Here is a 22,790-nt window from a genome sequence, read left to right as displayed (position 1 = left end):
AGAACAAAAAGTCTTTTATCTGGAACAAATCAGGTGAACTTTGCCTCGTTTTCCTTTCTCTTTCTCCTTAAATCGTCTCCCTGTCAAATTAACATCAACTCAAGACCCATTTACAACGTTTTCTGGAGCTTTCGGCACATCTCTTCTTTGTCTTCGTCATCAAATGGACACTGAACAAGAGACTGGAAGCTCAGGAGCTGTCTGTGAACACTGTCACATTCCGGTTCTCATGTGAGATGCTGTACTCACAACTGATGAAACTCCACTCACCGATGAAGCCTGTAAAATCCAGCTGAAAGATGAGAAGAAGCTTGCAGGTTGATCTTGAGTTAAGATCATTTGTGAGACGTTTTGTTTTTCAGGGACTTTTAGGATACGTTGACGTGTATTAGTTCCATGTGTTACAGTGTGCTGTGACCTCACTGACTCTTGGCGTCTTTACCTTTGGTTGCGTCTGCTGTTGCTGATTGAGCAATGGAGGCTCTTATACTGTGAATAATGTTGGAAACGAGAAACAAGGACCCAAAGTGTCCCCATTGACTTTAGGGTCTTGGGATTCCTGTTCCACTGATGTCAGACAGGGAAAGTTTTGACTTGACGTTCTTGGATACATAGCAGCTACTTTGGAAACTTTACATGAATAACAACCACAAATATTTGATTCTCTGGGACCTAGCGATATAAAGAACAGACCATTTATGGTGAGAAGAGGTGTTATTTTGTGCTTATGTGCGAAATCGTGTAAATCCGCCCAAGCATTCCCTTGTGTGCACTGACAGCAGGATCAAAGGCTGCTCTGGGCCCTTTGGGCTTTATGAGCTCTCTCTGTGTTTGTGTGACTTTTTAATGTGTACATGTGTGCATATAGGCCTTAGTGTGAGTGTGTGCTCAGGTGTAGAGTCGCAGTATAACATATGTGCTCATGCAGTGGTTGCTGCTTGCAGTAAAGTGGGATGAGGCAGAAACTTGATGCAAAGCGTGTGAGGTTCTGGCCACATGGTCAAATCTCAACAACAAAAGAAAAGACGGATCACACACTCTTAAGGGCAACACACTCCAGCTGTGTCATGTAGCCTGATCAAGGTATAAAAACACGAAGATGATGAATCCTAGAAGCTTTTTATCTTGCACCAGCAGCAGGTCCAGTTTCCCACTTTTACTATATCTTAGTTCATGATGAGATACTTTAAGAACACGAAGAGCCTGCAGTCATGCTAAGAGCTCTATCAGGATCTATGAAATGCCAACATCAGCGTGCTAACATTTTCAGAGACGTTTCACTCTGAGGCAGAAGTGTCAGCCTCCAGGTGGGGGAACAGAATTATTGTCCAATTCATCCAATAGTTGTTGAGATAGTTCACTCAGGAACAAAGTGGTGAATGATTACCATCTCAAGAGCCATGTCACTAGCATGCATAAAAATTAATGACATAAGTTGCAGCAAGATAGCATGCTATCTTTCTGCTAATGCGTACAGTATGTATGCTAAAATGCCAACGTTAGTGGGCTACGAGTTGTCATGTTTGACCTACAGTTGCTGCAGTCGATGCTGGAAACATCAAGGAGGTCCACAGGAAAGCTCACCGTTAGCAAGGATAACATGGTCTTCCTTCTTCATACACGAACCACATTGGAGAAGGCCCCTCTGATGCAGCTCCCCCAAATGGCCCGATTGCTGTGTGAATAAACAGAATCCTTAATAAAAATTGTGGTTTTTCAAAGGAAATGTGGCTTAAAGACCAGTTTTGGTGTCTACAAGCAAACAGCAGACAGTTATGATGAAAACTAAATAAACTGTAAGGATGATCAGGTTCTTTGTAGGTACGTGAACCAAGCTTCTTAACATAATTGTAACGTAAAAAGACCTGACATCTCTCAAAAGTGCTGAGAATGTAAACATTGCGACACAACAGAAATAATCCATGTATAAAAATCATTAACCATCTTCCACTTTTACTTTCCAGCCTCTACCTTCTCACTTACGAACCCCACAGCGGAGGAGGGCCCCCTGGCGCAGCTCACCCACACGGCCCACCGGCGAGAGAAACGCTGCTCGTGTGAGAACCAGAAGGACAAAGAGTGTATTTTCTTCTGCCACATTGGCATCGTCTGGGTCAACACACCGAGGTGAGTCTGCAGTCAGCGAGAGAAGAGTTTGCTTTCACAGTGATGGAGCTCTGCCGCGTCATGATCAGCATTATAGGTTTAAAATAAACAAGCCGGAGATAAGAAGCAGCAATCAGCAATCGAAGCCTCGGAGGGACGCACAAGGGTTCCCCTGCAACTGCGAGGCTTCTGAGGATGGATGGAGAAGTTCCAGACCAAAATTAAGAAAGCTTTAAAGTTGTGCCAGGTCAGTGTGGTTTTCAAAGTGGAAAATCACACGTTACAGAATGACATGTATAATCAGCAGCCAGCATTTAGAAACACAATTCATATTGCCCAGATTTCATAAAAATTGGATGGAGTGTTTGACTTCCAGATGGGAATGCAAGTTTTCTTTGAGCTGTTTTCTTTGTTCATCTGTACATTGACAGGCGTGTCAATCAATTTTGAGCACAGTGTTTCTTATAGAGCCTGCTGCCCCGCTAGTGGCAGTATATCCGTTCAACATTCCGTGTGTATGTGTGGAAAATCTAATTTTCCTGAGGTGACGCCCCGTCCATGCACGGTCAATAACAAGAGCTGACGGAAAAGATTTGGTTCGTTTATATTTGGTCTCCGAGAAAACTAAACCACATGGCGCGACACTTTTGGCTTCACGTGAGCCATGCTAACACAAAATTACAGTATGAAGATCATTTTACAGACATTTAGCACGCGCAGCAACACGTCCATCACCTTGAATTATATGCTTCTCAACTTTAGCTGCGTTTCACATTCATCACAACAGGGGGCTGCGAAACGATGTTGAAGAGGGATTGAACTGAACACTTCAACGTGTTGCTGGAAAATGCAGAATCTAGTCATGCCTGATTTGAGGGTCTATATTTCAAAATGAATTCTGTCAGAGCACGAAGTTGGTCTCATTTTATCGGGTTTTCAGCTTCACCTATTTGCAGAGCACCTGAAAGAGGGCGGTTGTCTTATTGAACAACATTCTTGTGAAACAGACTCAGCATCTTAATACAAATAATGCTCATATTTTAAACATCGAGACTATTGCCAAGAACCCAGGAGGAAACCATGATGAATCGTCTCAGGGCGCTTAGGTTCAGGCACCTGCCTTCAGTTCTCCAGCTCTGCTGCACCCCCCCCCCAAACCGTGGAGTTCAAACGGACCCCTCCAGCACGTCGTGACCCCACGGCAGAGCACCCCAGGTTTCAGAGTCAGCCTCTAATAGCAAAAACTAGTGCACCACACACACATATAGACAAAGTGGTGTTTCCCTAATTTTTGGGAACTTTACATAGATTAATTTCCTGGAGATTTACCCTAACCCTAACCATAACCACTACTTGCCTACCTTTAATCATAAACTTAACCTAACCAAAGTCTACACCCTAAAATGTAATGATTTAAATTATGGGGACTTCACAACGTGAGTAATACACGCACACAATCACACAATCAGAGTCATTCAGGCCTCTTTGCTGCTTATTGATACAAGCTCCATGGCATTAGACTTATTGGGCCTAATGGCACCATAAGAATTGTGCATTCCACAGCTTTAATGAGACATGACTCTGTTTTAGGGGCAGCAAATATTCTGTATTTTTATCTGTTTAACCACCCATAATGCAGCACTCTGTGTAGGAGCCATAAGATGAATACCTAATGCACAGTCCTTTTGGCCAACATGCTAACAGATTTCATGAACTGGCTCAATGTTAAATCGCTGCTTTGTTCGAGCGACAGTCACAGAAATAACCTCAATTCACCCCAGAATGATTTTATCCAACCTTCTTTTTCTCATTTCCTGGTCCAGATGTTCATATTTCTAAATTGTCTTCACAATTGGCAACAATTAACTTCATTTTAGTTCAGTATGCACAAGCAATGAGAAAGCAGTTAGATGTGGTGGTGCTAATAACAAAGAGCACCTTTCCTAATGAAGGGTAATTTCTGCCATGTTTCCTCTCGTTGCTTTTAAATAGCCTGTTTTAACCCTTTAACACAAACCCGCCGAGGAGACCACAAAGCGTCTGAAATCGCTGTGGTCGGACCCTGATCGGCCCACAACCGCTCCTAACTCCTTACAGTCTGCTGCCTGGTGTGTGCTTCAAAAGCCCACTTCACATCCAGCTGTTCGATTCAGATAAGAAGGGTGTGTGATCATTTCTGCCATCAGAGATGTTACCGAATGTGTGAGGTTTGTAAGAAGAAGATGTGGTGAGATTTACTGTATGTAGCGGTGAACACATACAACCCTTGATGACAACAAGGTCGCTGAAACTGACTTTATTTCAGCTGTAAATTGGATTTTGCTGTTTATCTTTATTTAATCCTTTTTTAAATTTGTGTCTGAGCCTTTTGAACAAATTTCACACCAACCTGTGTGATCACGTCTCACAAAACCCCCACTATGCTGCTTGACGACGAACTCTGCTGCTCTTTTTCAAGCCATGCCAATAAGTCGCATTCGAAATTAATTAACTTGAGAGGGAGAAAAGGAGAGGTGTCACCAAAATAGCTTCCAGGGATGAGCCAAAAACAGCTCCTGCAGCGGCGAGACCCTCTCACTAAGTCTCAGATTGTTAGTTTAGTCTAAACATAGCAGTGTGGTAAAATGCAATCTTCCTGCCTTCATCATAAAGACCTCTTTAAACAGCACTGGCAGTTCCCACCATCGCTAACTACACCACTAAACCCTGTGGGCGACAGGGAGCTCCGGCGTGCACTTTTCCTCTGCAGCACACCCGACTGGAACTCCATTTTGTTTTAAATATGTAAACCTAACGCGCTTGATAAGGTGAGAATCTCCTGATGTTCTATATTTTTGTCAAATAAATCCCATCCGCAGACCCACACCAACAACAACTCAGTGGGATTTGTTTCACAATAACAAAAGTCCAGAGAAACACCAAACCTTTTCTTTTCGGGATGTCCGCCTCCCGAAAGATCCCAAACGGCTAAACTACGACATACTTACACTGTAAATGTTATCTTTGAAATCGGGTTTTCACACACATTTGTGTTTTATGGATTTGTTTTTGCAGATTTTCGCACAAGTGTAAAAACAAACACTGAAATCAGTTAGAATTCTCCAACCATCCAAAAAGGCTGGGATCCAAACTAAAGACAGGCTAATGGACAACAGCGAGCCTCTCCGGGATAAAAGTCACCTTTGGTGAACTCAAACAAACACAGTTTACATTTCCAATCAGACCCCAAAAAAAAAAAAGAAGCATCATTTCATTTTTTCAATTCAACTGGGTTGAACAGCCTTTCTCTAACATATCATTGCTCTCAGCTTGAGCTCCAGTCTGAGTGTGTGACAGTTTTATTTTCCCAGATGTGACTGTTGTCTGAACAGTACGACCCGGGTGTGTGTTTGCATGATCACAATGGTATTTTTGAGCTCAGTCCAAATGTATCATGTGACGTTGCACGAGCACTGGTCATATATTAGGGGGGAGCTCCCACATATTGCATGAGACTTGAGAGTCAGCCGCCGAATAGCTGTGAAAACCACAGAAACAGTCATGCTGATAACTGTCAGATTTATTTGGCTGCTGAGCTGTTAACCTCAAAATCAGTGCTTGTTGTGACGAGTTTTGCGCTGAGCTGAATGCAACACTTTGAACCAGCAGCAGACCGAAAGTACTACAATCTGAATCAGCTGTGATGCGTTCGCTTGCCGTTGTGCGTACTGAAGTGCCTCTCTGAGCTGTGAATCTTTGAACTGCAACAAGTGATTCGTGTTTTCCACCTCAAACATTAAACAGCATTCTCCTCATGAAGTGAAGAATGTCCTCCGTACGAAGTGTCGTACGACTTTGTCCAAAGGCAGAAGTGTTTATGTTTTTATTGCTGTTCTGAAGGCAGGAAAAAAACAAGCCTGCCGTCGTAAAGAGGGGCGAGACGTGACGAATCGCACAAATAACAGCGCTGCTCTCACCTTCTGGAAGACGTTCACGGTGTTGCACTCGGTTGTGACTTCCAATCAGTGTATGAAGAGGGCGTCGGTGAGTGCCGGTCACAGAAATCGCTGCATGCGGCCCAATTATGACGTCGGAAAGCTGTGAGGGGAGGGGGTCCAGATGCTGTTTGATGATCTGAGAAATACTTCGGAGCAGACTGAAAAGGCGCTTAAAGGCGTGGAGATCTGGGGAGTGATTGGGTGCATTCGCAGTCAGGCTTTAATGCAAGAGACAAGAGTCCACTTCCCATCATAGACCGAACTGTAATGAGCACCTTTCCCGAACATTTAAATCATTAAATGACATTGAACATTTTTTCCACAATGGTCCAGCATTTTTGTTCTTGTCTACCGCACATGACCGAGTGTAAAACAAAGCCACAGACGAGTAGAGCAGAAGAGCCCAACAGGATTGTGGTGCACTGGAGCTATAATTAATCGAGGCAAAGTTCACCAGTTCAGGTCACTTAGATTTATTCATCCCTGTACTGAAGGACAGGGAAACAAGCACCTAAAAGGGGCAGCTAGGTGACCCTTTGGCAGATAAATAGAGACCTGAAAGTGGAGGTGAAGCCAACAGAGTTCAAAAAGCAACATAAAAGTTTTGCAGAAACGAGCAGACGCAGGCTGGAGAGCGTTCATGAGACTAGAGGAAGGCTGGATTGATTGATAAAGACACAAAACCTTCCAAAAATGTGATGACTATAGAATGATTTGTCACAACTCAAGCGTAAACTCAGTTCAGCTACTGTTCCCAGAAGCCTGAGTTCATTTTCAGGGGGCGGCTGCAGCTCAGAGGTGGAGCACTAACCAACTGGCTCCTCCAGTCTGCATGTCAAGGTGTCCACAGGGCAACATACTAAACCCTAAATTGGCTGTACTAGTGGTATGTGAGTGAGTGTGAGAATGTCGCATCTGTCGTAAAGCGCTTTGAGTGGTCGAGCCCATTCATCATTCAAATATGTGACCAAATTATCCATTTTACAAAGAACAATAAGACAAAACCTTAATTTTATTTTGAGGTATGTACAGTATGTTCTTGTTTTGACATAAGTGCAGTGCTGTTAAGGGGCTGACAGTTGTCCATGTGGTGTAGTTAACCCCAACCACTAATCCTGCAGGGGATCCTCCTCAAAACCTGCAGCCGGCTGAGAGCTGGCTGGGAGCCGGGTCAGCGGTCACGCTGGCACTAGAGGGATCCGCAGCAGGGTGGTTCACTGCGGCCGCACAGCAGTAAAAGAAAAGCTGGGTCTACGCTGAGTGCAGTGGGCATATTTCACAGCATGTCAAAATATTCCTTTAACGCTTCAACACGCCATCAAAGGCGGCGAGTGTGACAAATGGCGGCGTGCCCGACATCAGCAGTAACCACTTAACCTCAAAAACATGAGGTCTTGAGGATTGCTCTCTTTCTAGATCTGACGTTTTGCAAAACGGCCAGAAGGCCTGTAGACGAGGAGGCAGCTGTTTTGTTAATAAACAAGCAGATGCGCCGAGGGGACACGGATTCACCCAAAGGGCACATCACAAAATAATTCCAGGAGGTCTTTGAACACACCGCGGTCAGCAGGACCACCTCAGCGAGAGTATCTAACAATGACCCCTTCTGTCTTCCAGCCACGTGGTTCCTTATGGATTTGGTTCACTCCGACTCAGGAGGGACCTCAGCCGCTGCCTCTGCACAGACACTCAGGACCGCGAGTGTTTGAGCTTCTGTTCCGTCCAGACGCAAACGAAGTGAGGACGTGCACACACACACACACACACACATTAAAACACAGAGACTGATAAAACACACTCTTACTGTCTCTCATCCCTTTGTTTCCTCAGGGGGGGAAATGTCGCTGACAAACGGTTGAAGATCTACAGAGGTGCATTCTGGGAAAAAAGGAGCCGACACGCACTCAAAAACCAGACCTGAGAGAGAGGAGCAACAACAGTGACAGAAGTCCTTCATGCATCAGAAATAACACAAATGGACCCTTTTGTTTGTCTTTCTACCTTGATGACAGTTTGTACATGTACTGTGCATGTGTGTGTGTGTGTTTAATGTTATTGTAATGATGGTGACGCAATAGGATAGGAGTGCTGATGGCACACAGGGAGGGAGTTTGACCTGTGGCCTTTCTGTTTCCGGATGATCTCAGATGATTTGTAGCAATGAGGGACGAAAAAACATTTCACTTACGGCTGCAACCAGATGATCCACAGCCTCGGGGACAAAGACCCTGAAATTTACAACGTTTGGGAATTTTGATGGTAAATTCTACCCTTGACGTGTTACACAGCTTTGCTGTTGTAGGCTGAAAACCTCCCATCTCCTTTTTCAGGTGTAAACAGCCTGTTTAAAGCAGCCACGCCTTTACATTTGTTTTCCGTGAAAGTCCGGTGAAATTAAGGTCGCACAGACGACCATTTACATACAGACTCAAAAACTTTTTCAAATATTTGCATGGACACTTTTAAATGTCTGCATTCACATGTAGTCTTCTAATGTATGATACTTGAGAGACGGCTGTCAAAAAGCATTGCTAATACCATGTCAGAGATTTACCCCTAAATTCCACCGGGCGCGTTCGGTCCACGTTCCGTCCGCACCGCGTATCGCTGCCATGTCAGACAATGGCAGGAAGTCAGACAGAGGAATGGTGTAGAGAATCCAGTAAAGTTTCAAAATAAAACTACCTGTGCAGACGGTGCATCAGCAATAAAATCAGATCATAACAGACAAGAAGAGAAAGCAATTAGCTGCTTCAGTGAGTTGGTTGGTCAACTTACCGACGACAGACGTACAACTATCAAGGAAAATGAGTCTTCAGCCGCGACATCACAGAGACTCACTCGGTGGAGGTTAAGAAAACAAAAAGTAGGATTATTATTTTGAACAAAAAGTCGTGATAAGAGGACCAAGCTTTAAATGTTATAGAAGAAGAGGTCATAATACTGTAATATAAGATAATGATGTAATTTCACTAGAAAAACGGCTAATTTTCAAATCAAGGTCATTCTCTGATATTATAAGAGTAAAGAAAGCACGTTTACAGTTACTAACTGTACTGTATTACAGTACAATAAGAAACTGCTAAACTGTACAATTACTTCATTCTAAAATATTAAAACTTTCTTGTAAATTAATCTATCTTATCTGACTTATTTCATGTAAGAATGACACCTTTTATTCATGAAATATTACAATTATTTTGCCAAATTAAAGCTTTATCTTGAAATATATGGCTTTTTCATATAATTTCAACTTTAACTTGTAATATTGTAACTTTTTACTCAAAGCAACACAAAATGTTTCCACTTTACTCTGTAAAACCTCATGTGTTTTTGTCAAGCGGTGTCCTGCATACCCTGTCGTCGTCCTCTAGATTAAAGAATAAGCTATTCTAACATTGTGAAAAGGGTAATGTGATGTGAGTGGCTTCTTGCATTGAAAGGTGAGCTTACACTGACAAACAGGAATATATATTTAAAAGGTTGTCAGTCAAGAGGTCATGAAGTGTGATGAGTGGGTCACATTTGAACCGGAGTTATGAGGTTTTCACATAACAAGAGTGTCCTGCAGCTGTCGGTCAGTCGTTCTATCCTCGCGGATCTTTGTCTGAATGTGATTTACAAAATAGTTGTCTCAGTTTTACAGTTTGTGTGTGAATCTTTTTATTTTCACTAGAGTGCAACAACAACGATGCTGTAGCTGGTGTGCTGAGTCTGCAGCAAAGTTGTTGTCAGTGTTTTATTTATGCCTTATTCTACTTATTCCTCCAACATGTCAAAGTGTCCCTGAAAATGAGCATAACAGAAATATTTATTTCCTGTACACTGAAGTATACTCACAGTGTGTAATCTTCCTTTGTGCATATGGAATATAACCATACTAACATTTAAATACACTGAGCTCTGGACGGTACCGCATTAAGCGCCATCTCCTCTGTGATATAACTCGATCTGTCATTAGAGGCCGGGAGTGGTCTGTTGATGACTCCACCATTGGTCAGAAGTGCTGACACCGATCGCCCGAGGAGCTGTGACCATATAACCAATCTGCAGGTTATTCAGCCGGTTAACACCCATCATAAAACCCTTTTGTGGTAAAAAGAACAAAACAAAACAAAAAGAAAAAACAGAGAAGATAAGAATTTGACCCATGTTCATATTAAGTCTTTCCTTCCTTCTCCTTAATAACACCATGTGATTTTTACCAAAGACAAGACAACAATTCAGCAACTACAACCTCCCCGGAGGCTTAGTCAGAGAAGTGGTGTCGAAGCCTGCTGCTGGGAAATTCATGTATGATGCATTTCTAATGCCATGCCTTCAGATTCACCTCAAAGTCACATGTACCCAACCCTATCATGTGGCGTATCAGTAAGACTACATGTGCCCTTACTGATGGAAGCTCGCCCCTTGATTTTGTGAATCAGTTTAGTAACGGCTGCAAACACAATGCTAAACTGGTCACATGGTTTAAAGGCCATTTGGAAGTGTCCATCTGGCCTACAGATGACGTTTCTCACTTGATTGAACGTTCCTGCCGCTCGCAGTTCAGCAACCTGTTTGTATTTCTCCCTTTAAAGTTGCACCTAAATGTGCACAGAACATAAGAATTTAATACTGGTCGTGTAAATTTGAACAAAAATGACAAAAATCTGTGCCGTCAGTAGATCACTCCATTTTCGCACAATGATCCTTGTGTTCTCCACCAGCACCAGCGGCTGTCAGCAGAACGTCATCAGTCATCACGCGGTCACGTGATGTGGATTGATGTCCTCAGGGAGGTCAGAGGTCACGTGAGCTCGCTCTCTCCTCTGCAGGATAGAGATGGGATGCTCGAAAGGCTTTGAGCCTCATTTCACGGGCCTGTCATATTTTAAAGTCATGAGTTTAGAGTCACTCAGTGAGAAATCAACACCATCATCAATTTCACATATTTCAGTTTCATTCATGTCTTTGTTTTTTGTTTTTTTTTGTTCCACTGCACTCACACAGCAATGGAAAACGATGGACTGTAACAAAGGCTGTTATTCAAACCTCCTCACACTGAAGCAGATTAGTGGTTTATCATTTTATTATCAGCGCCAAGTGAAACATTCAAAGAGTTTTGTTCCAGATTGAAGCAGTAAAACATCTTCGATTACATGCACAGGAGTTTGTCTGCGAGAAGACATCTCAGTGACGATTGATATCACTGAACTAAAACCACATGCTGTTTATTCCAAGCAAAGAGCAGCAGGTAGCTCATTCTTTTAACCTACGTTACGTACATTTAACGTACTTAAATTTAAGCATGTTATTGATATCTACAGTAGCCAGTGAAATCCAGTGTTTCGTGTAAGTTGTGGAGCAGAACTCTTGGTTTCATTTTGCCTGATATCGTCCTGATGTTCACGTCTTCAAAACCCCATCTGTATAATAGCTTTTGTAAGATGTTCTGAACGCAACCCTTTAAAAATGTATAGCACCAAATATGTACGTATGTTGATTGTTTTATTGCAGGATATTTATTTTATTAAATATTTCTAAATCACTTAAACACATTAAAAACAACCCTTGATTGCTGTCTAACTGTGGTGAGTTTCATTAATCTAATTCCACGTGTCCGACATGTTTAAACAAACAGAACGAATAGTTTGGCTCCGACAGACGATACAGACTAAGTGAATTTTTCTTAATGACTGTTGAAAAGTACAGACAGTTTCAAGGTGATCCAGTGGGAAACCCTTGAAACTGCTGCATATCTCTAATATGAATGAAATTGTTGGCTGACGTGATTCACTGCTGTAGCCTCTGGCTGAGTTTGGACCAACGTTTGTTTTCCTCAGAATCCATTAACGAACCGGAGCAGCAGAGAGAGCTGAGGGGAAGCTGGACCTCCTGCTCCAGAGGAAAAGCCTAAATCACACTCACATACATTTTTTGAGTCCAGAACTTCCGGACGTCACCATCTCGACAGGATGGGTTCATGGGCAGGTCGAGTCAGCGTGCAGGTGTGGCTGTCATGCGCCGTGATCCCGCTGCTGACTCCAGGTGTTCTCCTGGAAAAGATCACCACACATTGAACAAACTGTAAATTACGGCAGCCTGCCATCACGGGCCTGTCCTGGTTCTGTTTTCCTCTGCAAATCTGGAGGCGTCTCAGGGTGAATCTATAAAATAGCCTGAACAGAAAGAAATGCTAGGCAACAAAACAAAGTGACAGCATGGAGGGTGTGTTTGCCTCTGCAGTGCATATGTGTCATGATATCGTTTTTAGTCATGCTAGCATCCAGACTGAAATATCTCAACAACCACTGGATGGATTACAATGAACTTTTTAATAGACGTTCATGTTCCCCTCAAGATGAATCCCACAGATTTGTTCTCTAGCGCCACCATGAGGTTGACATTGTTGATTTTTATTCAAATTTCTCAACAACTTTTGGATGGATTGTGTTGAAATGTGGTTCAGACATTCCAGTTCCTCCTAGACTGGATTGTAGTAACTTCTCAGCAACAGCACCGCCACCAGGTCGATATTTTAATGTGTCCGATACCAGTTTGTAGTAGCTGAACTTTCTGCTTACAGCTAATTAGCAAATGTTAGCATGCTAACACTAAACTAGGATCGTGAACATGATCAACATTATACTTGCTAAACATTAGCATGTGAGCATGATTTTTGTAAGCATGTTAGCATGCAGATGCTAGCAATTAGCTCAAAGCACTGCTGTATCTTTCTCTCTGTAAGTCTCTCCTGGCCATTGTGGCCCCCCCACCAGTATTTACTTATAATGCAAGTACCAGAGGCCGACTCTGAGCAGGACAGGCAGGCCTGAATGCTGTCAATGGTTTCAGACAGCAACAATGTGGCTTTAGGACATTCTCCACGCAGGTCTTTAAGATTTAGAGCTGTTGTTTGAGTGTTTGATGGCAGCAGCAGCATCTAGTCTGCCTGAATAAATAATTCATCTCAAGTTTTCCATAAATACACTCTGAAAAAATAACAGTGAAGCACACTGAATCGTCTGCGATGTGTCTGAAGCGATCCAACATTCTCAGGTGAATTTAGGGTATTTTTCAGTCAGGACTTTGGTTCGGTGCAGCCGGTGGACGGGTTCCTGGCATGGACTCGTCATATAGCTGTTAAAGGCAAAGACAGAAGCATAAAGTTAAATTACACTCATATCTGTGCAGGTTGATGTCTTCAGTAAAGCTGGACTTACCTGTGTGGACTCACCAGTTTAAAGCTCAGTTAGTCAATCGACAGATAATTAATTGCCATCTAATTTGATAATTGATAAATATTTTATGTCATTATTTTACAGCATAACATTCATTACTGTAGTTCCAGCTTCCTGTTGTTCTCTGTCGGTTTTTATGATCTAACAGCAGCTCTGATACACTCATCCATTCATGTGTGTCAAAGGTCTAACATAATTACATACGGTATGTCAGGAATGTTCAGTGTCTTGTTTAAGGGTTCAGCATCAGTAACTCTGCAGCTGATGTTTCACTAATGTTCATTGTTGCTGTCGTAGTCCCATTACCTATACAGGGATGTCAAACCTGAGGGGCCCTTCAGCAGGTGGATGATCTCATTTTATTGGCTCGTTGTTTTTCAAATATCAGTTTCACCTCACTCTTCAAATATCTACCTGGAGGCCAAACTGTTTTCATTCAGACAGCAACAAGCAAACAGTGTCTGAGTGAGCCAAACTCATATTTGTTGTCCACATGTTACAAAGCTGAGAGCGCAAGAGTAGCCCGATGCTATAAACCTCAAAAAAAAAAAAACCCACATCTGTTTGGGTTGAAATTTTAAATTTCAACTTCAAATGTGACCACTTGTTCTAAATTTCCTGCAGGGTCATAAAATGCCATCCGACTAGAAGCTGCTTGGTGTTAGTTCAAGGGTAAAGCATCTTCTGGAACAATGTGGCCCCATGTTGTTGACAGCAGCACCTGCTGCATCAAAATGAGATAAAACAGCAGAAAAAGCTGGTTTGTTAAATAAAGCCACCAGTCTGATTAACTGACTGCCTGAGGAAGTATATTTTGCATACAAAACATATTAAATTATAAATTCTGATGCAGTGTCATACATTAAACGATTCAACATTGTTAAAATTCTGTGTACAGGTTGCTGCATAAATGATAATAATAGCCTAATAATATGATAATATAACAGGAGCCATTCTGTCAGCATGAGTACCTTTATTTTTGATCCTTTAAGTACATTCTGCTGATGATATTTCCATACTTGCACTTAAAACTGTGAAAACAGAATTATGACTTTGAGGGTTTGCCTGCATATCTGTAGAAATACATGATTGCTTTCATGTCAGCGTTCGCTTCATGTGAATAAGGAAGATGAACGATGATGCTCAACTTTTAGTATGATTAATGGAAATATATTGCACCTTTGGCCGCAGTCTGAGGCTCACCAGATTGTTCAGTGGGATAGGGAATCAACTCTGAGAGGAAATGTCCGTCAGCACCAGAATAATTTGACATTACTTCCATCCACAAGCCACAGACATTAGTGAATGTGACACATTTCAGCTGAACAGAAAAGCTATAAATGATGATAGAGGTATGTCATTTCTGCTGGTTTCCAGAGCAGAATGATCGAATTCCTTTACAACAGCGCCACCTAAAGGAGAAGCTGCATAACAGCATGAACTGACAGCTGCTATGAGGAGAGTCCAGAACTGTGAACTGAGGTTGCTACACAGGACAAATAGATAGAAAAGATTTGCAAATCATTACTTCTGTGTATGTGTGTATATGTTTTTTACACAGCAATCCAACTTTTCTGGAAAAAGAGACGTAAAAATTAATTAACTAATTCCAGCCTTTTGTGGGTCTTTCCCCTGTTGACGCCCTGAGTTATTAGTCCCACTAGCCCCCTCATTACATGCTGCTGCTTATAAACTGCGAAACATTTTAAATCGCCCTGTGGACACCCATAAATGGAGCTTTACAATATATACAATTGCTTTAACACAGCTGTAATGCTATAAAATATGATTTCACAGGAGAAGTTATACTTGTCGACATTAATAATGCCCTTACATCTTACAACTGCATTATAATGTGTTAAAGCATTTATTAATCTCTATATACTTCTAATAAATGCTAAATGGAGGACTTTAAGTAAAGTGTCGCCAGTGAAAATATAGATTAATTATGTGTATGTTTTGACTTGTATTTTGCTGCTTTTTCCGGAATAATTCTCCCATTAATCATAAACCAGATTCTGGGGCAGTTGTCTGCTTTGATAGTCCAACCTTGCCTGCGATGGATTTTAGTTTTCTTTAATTGGAATGGAGATTCATTCCATGTAATCCAACATACTTCTAACAAATACATGCTCATTTCTCTTTGAACAACCTGTCATCATCTACTGTGTCTCTGTTTCTGTTGTGTTTCACTGCTCTGGATGAAAAGTGAGCTGCTGCAGCAGAAATACAGACGCATGTACAGTGTGAACATCTGCAGAATGCAAACAGAAGTGAGACGAGAGCCAAACACGATTGCTGAAGCAGAACAATTTTTATTGCAGATCATTTATAAACCACACACTGGCCCAACTGCAATATAGTTCATCAGGTCTTTATGTCAACGCTGAATGAAAGCATGAACATTAGAGGGTGATGATGATCTGCTTGGCGCACATGAAGGGTTTCTGATCTGAGCTCTTCGGTTCATGCCAGAGGCCCCAGACTGCAAAGAAATAACAGAACCCTTCACATTTTCCTCCTGTGGTCAAATAAGTTGAAACAGAACCAGCAGTTACTCAGAATACTGTTGTTAGACAGATATCAAGACTAAGAGTCTACAGCCATGCTAGCAGCTTGAGCTAAATGCTAACATCAACATGCTGACAATAGCATCCATCCAAATGTGGCGTAGATTTTAACCAAATTAAAAGAATTAAATTGTCAAAATATAACAGGAATGAATGCTGGTTTCCATCCACTCCTGTTAAGAGTTCATTGGTCGATGGAGCTAATCGCTTGGCAGAGTTAATTCTCCAGTCGGTGCCATTGTATCACTGCAGAAGAGGACACAACGAGATGATATCAATCAAAGGGCACCAGTCAAAGTTTTAACTCATGTACATGTGATTAATCTCAATAAATTCTCGTCTGTGGCCCTCAGCTGCAAGCCCATTGCTTCCTAATCTTTAATCTTTAAAAACACCTCACAAATATGTAGTTTGGTTTTCATTTTTAAAGGCTCGATAATTTGATAACTAGTTTTACTCAATGCTATTCACACAAGAGGAGATGGTGCGTTAGTTGGGTTAAAATGGTTAAAATTGGCTCAACAGTCATGTATGTATCAGTCAGTATTAATAAACTTATAGTGTATAATAACATTCTGAAAGGGGCCATCCTGCATTCTGAGTAATTTTACTTTTGATACTTTAAGTGTATTTTGCTGATAATGGTTATGTACTTTTACAACACTTTGAATATTTGACTTTAGCTCGTTAGTGCCCAAAAGTTAGCAACACCTCTAACAACTATAACAGGAAAATCCCATGCACACATTTATGCATCTGTAATAATAATATATATTATAGCGTGCACACACTGAATGATACTAACTATATACTTGTCAAAACTGTTTGATAGACCGTATTTTGAGCTGTTATGTATATTATACCATATATATATATATATATATATATATATATATATATATATATATATCAGTGCTCAGATTTGTATCATGTAGAAGTGGAATGTAGCCGATTACATGCACTCAAGTCTTGTATTTAAGTGTAGTTTTGCAGTACTTGTACTTAAGTGTTTTAATTTTAAAGCAAGTGTAACATACACTTTATTTTTTCAAATTATAAAACTTATAAAACATATTCATCATTACAGCTTAAACTACCCAACAATGTAGATAACTCCATCTCAAGTAGCTACTACATTTAAGTGCTGCTCATAAGTTTTCTCATGTTACTTTTGATACTTTAAGTATATTTTGATGACAATTCTGGACTTTCAAATAACAGTAAAAATTAAGATTTTGAACGCGTTTTTTATATTAAATGATCTTAATATTTCTTAAACTTCTTAGCAAAACATAATGTAGATGGTGCAAATTGGCGCCAACGAGTCCACTTTACTTTCCCTCCATTGTTTTGCATCCGGGTCACAACTATCTATTTCCTGTGTAAAGAACTACCGTGAAACGCGACATAAATACCCTGCTTCTGTATTTTAACTGGTACAAACATGGCTCGGGGGTGCCGTTAGCCCGGTCACTTGGGTCTGGACGGAGAAACGGCTAGCATGGTGAAGTGTGTTGTGTCTGGGTGTCCGAATCGCATGGTTAACGTTAACCGGGGGATCTTCAACCGAAACTCCAAGAGGTTCTTTAACTTCCCCGAAGACCCAGCTCGAGTCAAGGTTTGGAAATTAGCTGGAGCTAAGATAATGTTATCTGGGTGTTTGCAAGCCTCTATCTAACGATGCTAATATATCAACTGTCTGTAAGTGCTATGGCTACACTTGTTTTAGCCTAGCTTCGTTCAGGAGACGGTTCCGGTGTTGTGTCGACTAGTGTTCCCTTCCGGTTAGAATTGTGTTTCCTAGAGTGCCACCTGCCGACTGGTTGGGGTTAGTGATGTGTTTGGGTGCAGGTTAAGGTGAGGGGTCCATCAGATCGACGGGAAACAAACTTCGACACAACACCGGATGCTTCCCATGGAAAAGCTGAGCGAAGCGGCGCCGCACTTTAAAGGAATTGGGCCGTGAATTAATTAGACGTATATTCGCCAAACCATCCACGCCAAACCATCCACTTAGTGCTCATCTGTTGTTAAAGTAACACTATCGTTTGAAAACACTTCCCGAATCAGTAACACCGTGTTTCACTGCTTTCTGACATATAGACAAAATGATTAGTAGATAAACTAAGAAAATAATCTGTCAATTAATCAATAATGAAAACAGTGGTTAGTTGCAGCACTAATGGGACGTACAAGTAAAATGTAGAGTGTATAGCTACACAAAACAAAAAATAGGATTGAGAGCTGCATATTTTCACTGATGTGTATTTTCTGAAAAAGAAACCTAAGAAACAGCAAATGAGAGCTGCCGCTAATGATTAGCTTCATCATTGCTTAATCTGACAGTTATTTTGACGATAAATCGATTGGTAACACTGATGACTTTGTTCAGATATGGCTGGCAGCGCTGAGGGAGACGGACAAGCACGAGTTTGCAGAGCAGCATTTAATCTGTGAGGACCACTTCCTGCCAGAGGACGTCTCCACCAGTGGGATCACCAGCGATGCCATTCCCATCATGCCCCCTTACCTGGATGGGCCGCTGGGCCTGAGCAGCCCCTGTGCAGCTGAGTCCTCTGAGGAAGAGGAGCAGTGGCCCACTGGATGCTGCGAGGATGATGATGATGTTGGAGATGAAGGTGGAGATGCTCCTCCTCCTGCACCGGATCCACCGCAGCAGGTCTGGAGACATTATATTTGTTTATGTGACATATGATACATGTCTCGGTTTATCATTTATCACATACAAGGAAGGTCCTTGTATGTAATGGAAGAAAAGAAAAGTGTTGAAAAAGATGTAAATAATGTAATATTTTCAACATTCAGCAGGGAAAACTGCACTTTTCACCTCAGTTCCCCTCAGAGTGCATCCACACGAAGCTGGTTACATTTGTAAACACATCTTTCTCGCTCTGCTTCAGCCTCCGTCCAGACTGAAATCACGTTTTTCTTGCTCAAAAATTGAGCTTTTCCAAAACCAACAAAACCATAAAATTCCAGCTTGGCTTTTCCAAAACATGGACAGAGGCAGCTCGTTTTGGAATAACGCAAACTTGTTATTGCTGTTTATTTAACAAAAAACGTAAACCACCTTTTTCTGATTTCCAGAATCAAGGTGGAGGTTTGGAGAATCCTTCAGAGAAGACCAGGTAACAAACGTCTCAGCCAACCAACCAGCCTCTCACAGTATGTTAGTTAGAATGAAGTTTAGTTTTATTGTTTTATTCATTTTATGTATGGAGAGGAGAAATACTTTCCTGGTGTTGTTGTGGGACAGCTGAAGTGCTTGCTCACAGTTTGATGTTGGCATTGCTGCAGTTGTTGTTGTCGATTGCAGAATTCACAGATGCAACTAATCTAACTCACTAAGATATTTGTCGTCTTTTTCTTTCCAGCACTGCTCTGCAACAGAGGAAACAACCGATCCACTCTAAGAAATATAACAGACAGGGTGAGGGCAATTCTGCTTAAAGTGATTCCAGTTAACTTTGGGTTGCTGGACTCATCGATTCATCAGCTCATCATTTCAGCTCTCAGACATCTCTGACTGTTTGTGTGGTGTTCAGACGTGTCTCTGGGGCTGCTGACTCGGCATTTCCTGGAGCTGCTGCTGGCGTCTCCGGACTCCTCTGTGGACCTCAAGCAGGCGACAGTGAGCATGAAGACCTGCAGACAGCGAGTCTATGACATCACAAACATCCTGGATGGGATCAGCCTCACCCAGAGGGAGCCGGCCAACCGGATCAAATGGATGTGAGTTGCGAACTGATCAGGTTTTTGTGGGTTTTTTTTTTCAATTAATTATCCTAAACTTTGGACTTTTTCCTGTGAAGTTTTGTACTTACAAGTCCTCTAAGTCGGATTCACCAAACTCTTAATCAGACAGACAATGGAAACAACAACTACGTCCTCTAGAAACTTGAGCAGGTCTGAAGAGAACCACCTTAAACCAGTTACGTTCTTACTTCTCGCAGCTACAATATCTGTTTGCAAACCGTCAAATCAAATATGAAGAATGTGTTTGTGTTTTGTAGAGAATGAGCTCTAGCAATAATAAAAAAAAAAACAGTAATAGTCTTTTTCAGTAAGACACGACTGTATGACAAGATTGTTGCCTTTTTGCTGCTCTCTGACTCTGACTGTTCTCTGGACAGAGGAAGGTGTCCGATCTCCAGCTTACTGTGGAAGAACCAGCATACGTTCCGTAGAGAGGTGGAGAACCTGAAGATGGTGGAGCACGAGCTGGACAGCCTCATCAAAAGCTGTGCCCAGCAGCTCTTCGACATGACTGACGACACGGAAAACTCTGCATATCCTTTCACGGCCGACCAGAGGTCAGAGGTCACCAGCTGCAGTGCAGCTGGTAGCAGAGGCGAGGAAGAGGAGAGCACATGTTCCTCTCCCTCGTCCTCCAGCGCCTCCTCTGGGATCCTGAAGTGTTTCCAGGCCCAATGACAAACGTGAATTCAGACCTGATGGCACTGTGATGGATTTACAGATGTCAAGCAAGTTTCAAGCAAGGAGTCTCACAGTTGATTTTCATTTTGTGCAGAATTAACTAGAAACCAATGGCTGCCAGAACTGCAATGAAAATACAACACAACATGAAGTGTTTATTTATTTATTTGTTTGTTTATTTGAATGGGACAGTGCATATTGATGAACATGTTAAAACATGTAAAGATGCCGGATTGTAGCTTGACGCTAATTTCCATCCGCACTCCCATATACATAAAAAACAAATTAAGACAGTACAACATTTCACAGTAAGAAAGTGTTGACAAATTCCAGTCAGTGAAATAAAAAACTTAAAATACAACAAAAAAATAAAATACAATTCTATAACTTTTTTTTCTGTCATAGGATCCCACTGTACATATGTATGTACATATGGCTCATACTTATTACTACTGCTATCACTAATTATTAGTGCATAGTTATATAATTATAGTTGTACAAAAACAAAGTCAGTTTTCTTTAACCTGTCTTTACGTTGGCCTACGTGACCCACGAGGACGTCATCCGGCTCCAAGCCTTCCAGGAGCAGACGGTGATTGTGGTCAAAGCTCCAGAGGAAACTAAACTGGAGATTCCTGCACCCAAAGAGGTAAACCAACAGAATGGAGCTGCACAGACTGACACAAAATCCATTTTTAGTTTCTTTCCTCTTGTGTGTTAGCTTAAGATAAATCACCACACTAAGGCACCTCAGCAAAAGATGTGAAACGTTGATCAATGCTTTTTAATGACACTAGAGCCCCGGAACTGTGATTCATAAGTAATTGGCAACTAGTTTGATGATTATTGTACAAGCAGGAATCTCCAAAATTCTTAGTTTGCTATTTTTCTGTTTTATATCCCAGTAAACTGAATCTCTTTGCATTTTAACGTGTGTGTGTGTGTGTGTGTGTGCGTGTGTGTGCGCGTGTGCGTGTGCGTGTGAATGCAGGACAGCATCCAGATCCACCTGAAGGCAGAAGTGGGTCCCATCACGGTGGTGACCTGTGAGGTGGACTCAGGAGACGCTGTGACCTCTGACCCTGGAGAGAAAAGCAGCCTCTTTTTGACGCTGGGGTTAGAGGAGAGTCGGATCAGGACGACCACGCTGCACACAAGTAAACAACACACAAGTAAGTTCTTGTGATATTTATATGGATGGAAATTCATGATGAGACAGGTCTCGGAACAAAATAGCATGAAAGTAGCGCTTCTCTCCGTCCTCCACAGTTTGAATGTGAAGGTGCTGTGTGGACGAGCTCGTTAAACCCTGCAGGAATCACTGTTCATCTACACTGGCTTTAGTGAATGTTGTATTTGATTATTGCGCAATAACGGCCTAGATATGTACTGAGTGGAACACTTTATAGCGGAAAATGAATCCGCCTCAGGTGTGGTCAGAAGCGTGTTCTGTTACACCTGTAAGCACACCCAACAGTGATGTCACAGCCTCCTGGAGTGCACCTGTACATCATTGTGGCAAGGTGACAAGTTTAACCAGCAGAGGTCACCAAAGACCAGAGTTTTGGGGCGTAAAGTTACTTTTTCAAATCCACTTCCCCTATTTATCGGCCAAATATGGTGTCACACATATCCATCATTAGGCACATCTTACCTTTTCACAAGGTCATGAATATGATTGGCCTGAAACCACATGACTACATACCAAACATTTATCTATACATTTATGATGACATTTCTTCTCATCGTGTTGTTCTTGTTCAGATCCATAGTGCCATACAGAGTGTGTAACCACCAGCTGACCACCAGGAGGCGCCAGCTGTCTTCAGGGCTCAGACAGTATGACGAGAAGCCGGTTCAGATCTTCTGCAGGTACAGGTCGCACAGTGTCAGATGCACAACAGTTCCTGCACACGTGGCTTCAACACTATGGAGATTTCTGCTGACTATCAGCTAACATGTGATCACTGAATGTTGTGAAGGTGTCAGTCATAACTCAGAGGATATCTGCTGAAATCAGCTGCGACACAAAGATCATCAATCCAAACCAGTTACGGGCAAAGCAAATTAGTTTTGGCATTAAAATGTAAAAACGTTATATTTCAGGATCATTTTCATTTGCACCTCTAACCGTTTTTAATTGAACTCCTCTGCTGCGTTGAGCCAGTCGGTCTGCTGACACGAGAAATCGTGAAAACGATGAAGACGACAGTTTTCAGCTTTATTTTTGTATTAGAAGTGATGAAGAGGAGCAATTATGCAGCACACAGCTGTGCCTTTTGTATTCCATGTTATATTATCATGTCCTGACTGACATTTACGTTTAACTATTGTCCTGTTTTGTTCATTTTCTTTGCGTTTTTGGATATAAACAATGTTTCCTCAATAAAATGTTAACTTTTATAAGACAGAGGGTGATATTTTGCCGTCGGGTTGCATCCTTAAGGTTGCTGGTT

The 22,790-nt window shown here is 41.8% G+C and overlaps 2 protein-coding genes across 2 annotated transcripts in view; both read left to right on the top strand.

The window, feature by feature from the left end:
- si:ch211-202p1.5 (uncharacterized protein LOC103909337 homolog) overlaps positions 1–11,614 on the top strand; it is a 37,752-nt gene extending 26,138 nt beyond the window's left edge. Inside the window, exons 2-4 of the mRNA XM_041959400.1 lie at positions 1,965–2,127; positions 7,701–7,820; positions 7,914–11,614. Coding sequence (XP_041815334.1) covers positions 1,965–2,127; positions 7,701–7,820; positions 7,914–8,004 — 374 coding nt within the window. The 3' untranslated portion in view covers positions 8,005–11,614. The remainder of the gene's footprint in view (positions 1–1,964; positions 2,128–7,700; positions 7,821–7,913) is intronic.
- A 5,651-nt stretch (positions 11,615–17,265) lies between these two features.
- Positions 17,266–22,712, top strand: LOC121622173 (transcription factor E2F6-like). Its single transcript, XM_041959054.1, has 9 exons — positions 17,266–17,494; positions 18,269–18,556; positions 18,985–19,025; positions 19,272–19,327; positions 19,443–19,629; positions 20,031–20,186; positions 20,869–20,983; positions 21,326–21,506; positions 22,099–22,712. Exons 1-9 carry the CDS (start codon positions 17,378–17,380, stop codon positions 22,104–22,106), a joined length of 1,149 nt encoding a protein of 382 aa, XP_041814988.1. The 5' UTR covers positions 17,266–17,377; the 3' UTR covers positions 22,107–22,712.
- Positions 22,713–22,790: the final 78 nt, after the last annotated feature.

The sequence above is a fragment of the Chelmon rostratus genome, chromosome 18 (assembly GCF_017976325.1).
Source record: "Chelmon rostratus isolate fCheRos1 chromosome 18, fCheRos1.pri, whole genome shotgun sequence".
NCBI lineage: Eukaryota > Metazoa > Chordata > Actinopteri > Chaetodontiformes > Chaetodontidae > Chelmon > Chelmon rostratus.
Note: the sequence above shows the minus strand (reverse complement) of the source record. Positions and strands in the feature narration are given on the sequence as shown.

Excerpts from the sequence above, each read along its gene's own strand:
- LOC121622173 (XM_041959054.1), top strand. The coding sequence starts at position 17,378 with ATGGTGAAGTGTGTTGTGTCTGGGTGTCCGAATCGCATGGTTAACGTT. Across the intron at positions 19,328-19,442 it reads TAAGAAATATAACAGACAGG|ACGTGTCTCTGGGGCTGCTG; the intron begins GTGAGGGCAATT and ends TGTGGTGTTCAG. Across the intron at positions 19,630-20,030 it reads GCCAACCGGATCAAATGGAT|AGGAAGGTGTCCGATCTCCA; the intron begins GTGAGTTGCGAA and ends TTCTCTGGACAG.